Raw genomic sequence first — 9,427 nt, 5'->3', positions numbered from 1 at the left:
TGTTGCTGGCTGCAAAAAGCAGGCCAGGATGTACTAAACAAGGGCACTGCAAAGGAAAGCACATTATTTGCACAGCAACTGCTGGGAAAGGACCTCTGCCAGCAGGCTGAGCAGCTGCAGGGGAATGTACAGACCCTGTTCCACGTTGTAGAAGGCCTTGCACAGAGAGCAGAAAAGTGTACGCTCCCTGTCTTGTAGGGTTGGGAGGGAGGAAATACGCTGGTGGCAACTGGCCCTAAAAAATCCATCACTGAAACTGGCAGCGTCTGTGGAATCTGTAACAGTTTGGAAATAATTTCAGGAAAAGTGCTTAATAAGCATCAAGGATGTTGCAGTGGTAGCTTTGTTCGGCTTTATTAAAAAAAATAATAAGTATTTGAAAAGATTTTCATGAGATATGTCGCAATTAATGTTCAAAAATCATGCAAGTATAATGACTTGTAGAAGAAAGGTTTATATATATATATACATATGTATATATCTTAATTTGTTCTTCTGGGCTATCTCCTCAATGTCTAAATGTGCAGATGAGAGGAACTGGAAATTGATATGAGTTTTTGTGTTGCAGACAAGAGTGTGGGACCAAGAAGATGTGTCAGATATTGAGGAAGACTCCTCTCTGACTGCAGACAGACTTTTGAGAGTGGCTGCACACACTGGGGCAAGGCATCCAGCTGAGCAGCCATACAGCTGCAGAGCTCTTTGCTGTGATGATAATGCTCCATTTGGGAGCATATCCCTGTATGGCTGTTGGCTGGGGTGGGGAAAAATGCAAAACATATCATAGCAAGACCAAAAAGCTCACCTCTGGTCTTTTCTGCCTTGTTTTTCTTTTTAGTACAATTTAGAACAACTGTGTTAAGACTGGATCGTCTGTAATATTTGATATACACAATCAGAAAAGGAAAGCACGTCAGTAAGACAGAGCCTATCTGCAGCATTAAGCCTGTGAGGAGCTCCTCAGCAGCATCAGTATTTCCTTCCAGCAAAAGATGGAAAAGATGGGGGAGTGGGAGTTGATACCTCTGTTTCTGGAGTGAAGGTTCATGCTCTCTCTCTAAAAATTGAGTGTTATCTACAGCATTGCCCTCCATCATGGATCAGAGGCTGGCAGGCATTGGGCTTGCACAGCCAATGTTAGGTTTTGGTCACTGCTTTTTGACACTCTCCTGAAAGCAGATGCAAAACTCCAGCACTGCTGTGTTGTGGCTGAACTCTGAGCAACACCAGCAGTGCTCAATTTGATGGAGTGTGTCTTACCAGGGGTTTTACCTTTAGCCTTAGATGAGCTCTCTTCTTTGTGTCCTATTTAAACAGGATGCCTTTGCTTATTAGATCTGCTTTGATGAGGCTGAGGGCTGCTGGTACTTTTTTAACAGCAGCTGATAACTTCCTGACTTCTAAGTAGCTGGCTTTACCAGCTAGTAAAGTAGCAAGTTTTATTATTGTTATTACTGAGGGTGGGAGAAGGAGGGGCACTGATAGAATCTCCAACATCAATGGCACTTATAAGCTCAGTTTGCAGGAAATGGTTTTTGGTCTTCTTGCATTACAATAACATAAAATCAAAACATTCTGCACCAGTATTTGAGTTACATGTCTGTGGCATGTTCAAACAGTGGGAAAACATAGCAGATGGCTTCCAGGTTTACAGAATCATGAGGTCACTTCAAGGTAGATCCTACAGATCCTGATATACTTCATGGGCTAGTTGGTGACATCAAGTAAATATCTGTATTGCCTATATGGGCTGTTAGTGCCAAAAAAAATTGAAATTATGAGATAGTATCACACACGTCCATGTGCAGGCTACGCTTTGCTGGACTGAAGTTGCATCCATTTCTTATTTATTTGTTTCTCACTCTATATTTCATTGAGATAATCTTGGTCAGGGTAGATCAGGAAGCCAGTAAATAAGCTGTCTGTCCAATAGGGATCATAAAAGAGCCCGTTTTGTTCAGAATAAAAGATCTGCAGCCACACCTCATCGTCTAGCTTCAGAGAAAGAATGGTTGATCCAGAGGCAACGTCATGGTTCCCAGTGTTGGCATCAAAAGTCTTGATCCGGTACTGCCCATTGTGGACCAAGCCAATGGCCAAATGTTTGTTGGCCAAGGTGATATCATAAGTGAAGTAGTAAATCCCTGGGATGCTGCACACGAATTTCCCACTGGAAGCATTGTAATGTCCTCCTTCATTCATCAGGATCCTGTCAAATTTGATGGGGAGCCTTTCTCTTGGGTAGCTCTTAGAGACAGCTACAGAGAAGGCAGATTTGGCTTTGTTGGCATTGCAGGTGCAGGGTCCTGGCATCCCAGTCTCACCTTTGTTCCCTTTGGGTCCTTTCTTTCCCGGTGCTCCATTTTTTCCAGGATTACCCTTTAAACCCTTTGGTCCTCGTGGACCAGCCTTGCCAATGGCTCCTGCTTTCCCCTTTGGTCCCGGCTTGCCTGGGTTTCCTGTTCTGCCCTGTGGACCTGAAAGGCAAATAACCTTGTAAAATCTTTAGTGAAGGTTTAACAAGTGGAAAGGGGTTGTATCATTGCATCAGTATATTTTCAATTGGTAGGAAAATCAGTGGTAAGAATCCAATGAAATACCACCTGGGGCTGGACACACACAGGGACATAAATCATGTAGATACTGGGATATACGCCGTGTCTTATTACCTGCCATTGCAAGGGTTGATGGCTGTTAGTAGGAGCTTATTCTCTAGATTCCCTGTTCTGAGTGTGAGAGAAGATGCAGCTTTGGCACACTGGCATTATGCTGAACCAGGAGTGCACTCTAGTGTGGTGATGGGAAATCGCTGCCTTCTGCCTCCAGCTGACCCCAATGCTTGCAGTGAGGACTGAGAGAAAAAAGATCCCCATCACAGGCCCAGAGGAAGGTGGATATGTGCTTTGATTTTGATGGAGCGTGGTCAGAGCAGTGCCTGATACCCAGTGAGACCGTTCCAGGGAGTCAGTGCTTCATTTTTCATTTGATTCTGTTTCCCTTGAAAGCAGGAATTAGAGACCAGTGTTTTGTCTCTCACATAATGTGTGTCAAAATGGAAAACCTCCCTCCGGAGGAAATATGTGCAACAACAAAGGGAAGATGAAAACAATTACATGCATCATTACAAATCTACCAGCAAATAATATGTTTTGGAAGGTTTTGGCACGGGTTTTGGGATGATGTTTGTAATACTTTCTGTTGCTGCTTAGGCTGATTAGACCTTCAAGGATTCGATATTGTGAGAATAAAAGTTTCCACCTGCTGCTGTGGCAGTGCTACGTGGGAGCGCCTGGATGCGATGTGAGAACCCAAAACTCACTGGCAGGATTTGAAGAGAGGGGGATGTTGAGAGGAGGAGGCTGGATTCCTGGAAGTGTCTCATGAGATGTAGCCTGCTCTGAGGCTTGGATGTGGGATGACAAGTTGATGTTAACTGGGCCGTTGCACTCATGCTTTTACATTTTACCCTTGTTTTGCAAAGAAGCTGTTCCCTCTTACCTTCATCACCGTGATCTCCTTTGTCCCCATCCTTGCCATCTTTGCCATCTTTCCCTGGGAAGCCCATCCTGCCAACTGTCCCTGGAGTCCCAGGTGCACCAGGAGGGCCAGGAGGACCGGGGGGCCCCGGCAGGCTGCACGTCAGCTGGGGGCCCTCCTGCAACGCTGCCTTGGCAAAGCCCCCGAGGATGTGGTTGGCCACACAGGGCACAGTCCAGAGGAGGAGGACGGCAGAAATCATGGCACAGCCTGGAGAAACGAGATGAGGGCTTGGCTGATGTGTGTGGCAACCCATGTGTGGGTGCAGCAGGGTGGCCTCTACCAGGGCTGTGTGAAAATTGGGCACAACTGGGATTTTTTTTCTTTTGGAAGGATGGGGGAGCCTAAATACAGAAGCAGGGATTAATAAGGGAGAAAACTGTCTTTCAGATATTTCTTCATGCTTTGGTGCTGTGGCAAATTTGCAATAGACAGATGAGCTGTGATATCCCCGATCTTTCATTGGCCTTTTGGTCAGACAGGATCCTGTGTGGCATGAAGCCAAATACTGGGAGGCTTTAGCATCTCCCTGGTAGCATTATGTTCAATTGCTGCACTGGAAATGAGATGTTTGAAGGATTGCATACATTTCATGTTGCCTTAGTGCTCCCACCCCAGTATCAGCTCCTGAAGGGAGTGGGAATGCACATTACAGACTCCAGATCCGGCCAGCAATATGCCATATGTAAATGCTGAGTGGGAGCCCCCCGGTTCTGAGAAATGTATAATTAAGAACATGCAGAGGAGTGGGGAATGCAGAACAGATCTCTGAGCTGAATGTGGCTGCTAAGCCATTTCGTTCTGACAGGGATCCTAAGGAAAGCTCCATTCTTGCTTCCCAGTAACCACCTCAGTTGGGGCAGGAGAGAAGAGAGGAGTGTTTGGAGATGGCTGACTCTAAGTAGCTGTGGTAAGGAAACATTCCATTGTGGAGTATAACCTGGAGAAAAGCATAGTTGGGACTGCTTTGTGTGGAGAAGAAATGAGCAAGAGTAAAGCATGGGGCAGAAAGCAGCAACTTATCTGAAACTTTCTATTTACCTCCAAGCAATGCCCCTTGTTAACCCAGTGGGGTAATACACACAGTACCCTGAGGCTGGGAGGTTCAGGTACTGACACATGCACACATGGGGAACATCTGGCCACCTGGGTGCTCTGCATGGCTAGTTTGGGGCTCAACAAGAGCACTGCATCCCACATCATCACAGCGTCATATTCACAAGCGGATCTATAAATAACCTTTTAAAGAAATCCCTTTGAAAAAATAGAACAACAACAACAAAACCTAAACTCATTCTGTTCCACCTTAAAAGGAAAATTGCATCTTGGTGTAGAACATACACTGAGTTCCAAAAAGCAAATTGGAAACAGACCAGCATCATCCCTTTCCTCGGTATGAGCAGCAGACCTGGCACTGAAGGCCATGCAGCACAGTTTCAGCTGAGGTCTTACTTTTATAGACACATTTTAATTAATGCTTTTTGTAATAGGGTTCTGGAGGCTTTTGGCCCTGACAAATGCCTACTGTGTGGGACTGTACCCCTGTGCCTGGCAATGTGAGGGCTGATGGCTGAGCACAACCTGGGGGGGGGATGGGGCGATTGCAGATGCAGGCAATGCTGAGCTGCTCTGAGGTCAGTGTTGGATGCTGGCAGGCTCCAGGCTGAGTCCTCCAGCTCTCAGCACTGCCAGGACATCTGTTGGCAGCCTCTGAGCTCTGAGGGAGGCTCTAAAATGTTCAGAAAATGTCTGGGTCCTGTGGCAGCAGGATGAGCCACAGGCAGGTGGTGACAGGTGCCATCAGCTGGGATTTAGGGTTGGTATGCCCTGCGTCCTTCAGCTGAACCCATAAGAACTGCTGCTGTGGGGTCCAGGGCACCCCTTGGGATTGGTGTATCCCGTAAAATGATGCTGTGGATCCCCATACAATGCAATGACAGTGAGAGCCTCTGCATGGAGAGGGAAATCTGAAAGGCATGCATATGACTTCCAATATAAGCCATTGAAGTTGCTATAGCAGATATGAACTTGGTCTGCTGCACAAAGTAGTGTTAAAGTAGTTGAGGGAGAAAGATGGATCTCCTGCACCCAAAACTACATCCCCTCTTCTGCTGTTTCCTTCCCTGATTATTTCTTCCAACCTGGGCTATTGTCTTTATGTTTCCTGTGCAGGTGTTAGAAAGCTGACTGTGTGATAATTTAACTCACATTTGCTGACTTTTCCAAGTTAAGATTAAGAGGAAGAGGGAGACAGTAAATAAATAAATAAATAAAACAGGGAACAGGGAATGTACTCACTCAGGCTCAATCTCTTCAGTGAGGTCTTGACAGGCGCTGGGATTCCGCTCAGCTTGCGGCAGATGTTTTGCTGCAGATTGCTGTCACGTCATGGAGCTCAAACCCTGTCCTACTGCGGCCGCGTCCTTCCGAGTGAGCTCTGCAGTTCTGACTTTGATGGCTCTTTCCTTTCGTTTAATGTTTTTCCCCGTTTCGCGTGTATTGCTGGCTTCCCGCTGCAGCTCTAGGTTTTGGCTCAGCTTTGCCAAAGGCATATTTGTATTATTGTGTAATGGATCCGAGCCTCTTCCTCTGTCACGTGGCGTGGGCAGAAGTTTTGCACACACATGGCTGGAGAGATCCTGGTGCCTGGGGAGCCTTTCCCCTTCCTCTCCCCTGCAGGCTGCTGCAGAGATCTGAGACTGGGCCTGGGTGGGTTCTGCTCTGCCGTAGCCACTGCCACTATGGGCAGCATTTGTAGGGCTGTGGGCAATGGGAATTGATGCTCAGTCTTAGAAGGGAAGCAAATCTCATGCTGAGTGTGGAAACAAGCTTCTTGTGTATGGAATAATTCAGGCGAAGCAGTAAGGCTGGATCATTCAGGGCTTGGAGCGAATGACATCCTTGTGAAGCAGCAGCTTTGCGAATGTGTATGCTGAAAGGAGACAGCGGGTATTACACAGAGGTGCTGCAGGAGGGTGTGTGAGACAAGGCGTGGAGACTGACACTGAGATGATGGAGTGGGAAAGTTCCTGTCTTTGGAAAGGCTGACGTTTTGCTTTAAGCTTTCAAAGTAATTGCAAAGCCCCAGCAATGGCTGGCAATGAGGTAGCAGTGCTGGATGCAGTGCTGCAGTGGGAGCTGGCTGCTGTGGGATGCAGTCAGCTGTTGTGGGATGGTACTGCTGGCCCTGGGGCTGCTCCATGCCCTGGTGCTGCTGACAGTGGACACAGGACCCTGCCTGGCTCATGTGCTGGCAGCCCTGAGGCCAACACAGCTGCTGGACACATCGTGTTCTGTTCAGTGCCGAGGGCCAGCAGAGCAGGAGTGCACCACAGGTGTCATTCCTCTTCATGCCAGAATTTGTCTGCACCAGAGATCTGATGTGGCTGTTTTTTGTTTTCAGAGTTTTTTGTTTGCTTGTTTGTTTGCTTGAGTTTTCTCCTCTCAGAACATGGTGAGAGCAGATTTAGCTGCATTTATTTGCATTAGAGACACAACCTGTAAATGGAATGTATCTACAGTTGGCTTTGTGACCTGCAGTCAGCGAGGCCGCTCCTGGAGGGGTCTGAATGTCTCGCTGCTGCCTGGATAGCAAATAATACAGCAGAGCTATGAGAGCATTAAAATACTGTGTGTATCTTGCAATTCACAGGCTCCTCTCCCCTGCACCCTGCAATGGCTTTTCTCACCCAAGTGTGAGCAGGATGTGGCCCTCAGACAGCACAGCTGGAGAGCGTGATGGTAGAACGCTCTGTTAAACCAATGAGCCCCTCTGCAGGGCTTTTTCTTTTAATCCATGGCAGGAGGGTGTTACAAGAGGCGCTGTATCTCAGCAACAGCAGGTTTTCCCTTTCACACCCTTATGCACTGTTATAGACATCGACCTTGCGGCAGTGCCTCCGTAACCAGACACAAGGAGTCAGACAGGACAGAAGCAGCTGCAGCTGGAGGTGGCCTAACAAACAAGGCAGCCCTCAGGGTGAAGCAGGGTGATGGCTGAGCAGGTGTGTCTGTCTTCAAAGATGAGTGCAGGCCCTTTGAGTTTTTATTTTTATGTTTGGAAGATACTGATGGGAGGAAAAAGCATTTTCTCTGCAGCAGGTCTGCTGGCTTAGCGCAGAGTGGTGATTGGAGTCGCTTTTATTGCCCTGCCTAAAAGGAGCTTGGAAGCCTCTGAGCACTCTTCAGAGAGTGATTGTCCCTCTCCAAAAGCCCCCATAAAATGAGTCAGATCGCTTTTTAAACTTAAAGGGTACGTTTGAGACCATCAGATCTGCTTAGGAGCTGCTGTCCTAACCCATAAAGATAAAAATAAATAGAGTCTATTTTGGGAGGAGGAAAGTGGGAACCAGCCCAAACATCAGTGAGACGCTGCCAGTGTGTGCAGAGGACAAGTGGTGCTGCGGTTTTGTTTATTTGACTTTATTTTTGGTACTTTCTTTTGTCTTATGCATCTTCTCACACTGCATGTGAGCCGTGACAGCCTGCACAGGTAATAATATCTACAGAACAAACCCCATCTCTCTCTGTTGCTTTTCAAGTGGAGAATTTAACATAAGAGCTGGATTTTCAGTTCTCAGACAATAATTAATTTGCTAGAAATGGACTTGCTGCTGCTCCTAAAGCACAGAGCACATTGTAAGGCTGCACAGCCTCTTAGGTGCTAGGAGCTGCCCTCAGTGCTTTTGCTTCTGTATGTGCCCAGTGTGAGATCTGTTAAAGCAAGAAGGATCAGCCACACCATAGCAGGGGATGAATGAAGGCAGGCTTCCTCCTGCCAGTGAATCTCAGTGTGGGTCTCAGGGTGCTGGTGGGGCCCTTCCCATGCACGGTGTGCAGAACCAGGACACACGCTGACATGGGCAGCATCTCCTTGCCCTGTGCTGATGGAGCATTGCAGCAGGTGCTTTAGCATCAGCCTCCTGCAGCACAGCTAGCGTTCACTGCAGCAGCTTCAGAGTGAAAAGCGGTGATGTGTTAAAGCTGAGATGAGACATGCTGCTGGAAGGTCCTACCCCTGAGGCGTAGTGGGATAGAACAGCGCAGGGCTGTGGGCTGTGCTTGCATCCAAGTGCAATGCAGACAAGAGGCCGAGTGATGGCTTTCTTTAAATGCAATGGAACAATGAGAATATCTTTTTAAGACTGCTGCTAGGAAGCTTCGGGTTTGCTCATCTGTCCACAGAACAGTATTTCCCTGGACAAAAGGTTTTGGTCCCACTGAGGTCTGAGGTACTGTAGTATTTAGCAGAAGCAAAGCCCACCCCTGCCTGCTATATCTGGGTGGGTCTTTGCCTGAGTCATCCCAGAAGCGAACAGATTTGTTCCATGTAAGATAACTAGCTGAACTTGCAATGATATGTTTGCCTTTTTCTGTGTTGCATCCAGCAAAGCTAATGCCACCAGGAAAGCTAGAAGGACAACAGGAAGTTGCTTGCATGTAGTGTTTCGGCCTGAATATATACCCAAAAATGGGATGGAAAACTGAGCTATTGGGCTGCTCTGGGCATAGCCGGCTGTGGTGTTAGTGGGCACAGAAAAGGCTGTCACTGTAGTTTTTATTTTTAAGCCCCTAAAGGACCAATTCTGTTTCATTCATGACTATTGCTAAGATTCCTGCTCTCCTCTGATCCCGGATGGTGTAGAACAGCGCCTCTCTTTCACTAATCCACTCAGGAAAGCCATAAAGATCCAATTACAAAGAAATGTGGAGACAGTAAAAGAACCATCTTCTGCAGCACCTTGAAGGAACATAACACAGAACGCTAAGCTTATCAGTGAAAAATAAAGGAGAATGTTTTGCCTGCATGCTTATAAATGTAAACACCTTCAAGTCAGCATCTTGCTCACAGTTTGCAGCCTGAGTATGCCTTGAGAACTGGGATTCAAAC

General features: G+C 47.2%; 1 protein-coding gene across 1 annotated transcript; it reads right to left on the bottom strand.

Moving 5' to 3' along the window:
* Positions 1–329: 329 nt before the first annotated feature.
* Positions 330–6,414, bottom strand: C1QTNF2 (C1q and TNF related 2). The gene is made up of 3 exons (XM_015876074.2): positions 5,836–6,414; positions 3,499–3,747; positions 330–2,477 (listed from the first exon to the last, which is right to left on the bottom strand). Exons 2-3 carry the CDS (start codon positions 3,737–3,739, stop codon positions 1,864–1,866), a joined length of 855 nt encoding a protein of 284 aa, XP_015731560.1. The 5' UTR covers positions 3,740–3,747; positions 5,836–6,414; the 3' UTR covers positions 330–1,863.
* Positions 6,415–9,427: the final 3,013 nt, after the last annotated feature.

This window comes from Coturnix japonica, chromosome 13, assembly GCF_001577835.2.
Source record: "Coturnix japonica isolate 7356 chromosome 13, Coturnix japonica 2.1, whole genome shotgun sequence".
NCBI lineage: Eukaryota > Metazoa > Chordata > Aves > Galliformes > Phasianidae > Coturnix > Coturnix japonica.
Note: the sequence above shows the minus strand (reverse complement) of the source record. Positions and strands in the feature narration are given on the sequence as shown.

Coding starts and splice junctions, on each gene's coding strand:
- C1QTNF2 (XM_015876074.2), bottom strand. CDS start 3,739: ATGATTTCTGCCGTCCTCCTCCTCTGGACTGTGCCCTGTGTGGCCAAC. Junction 2,478..3,498: donor AGGAGATCACGGTGATGAAG/GTAAGAGGGAAC, acceptor TTTGCCTTTCAG/GTCCACAGGGCAGAACAGGA.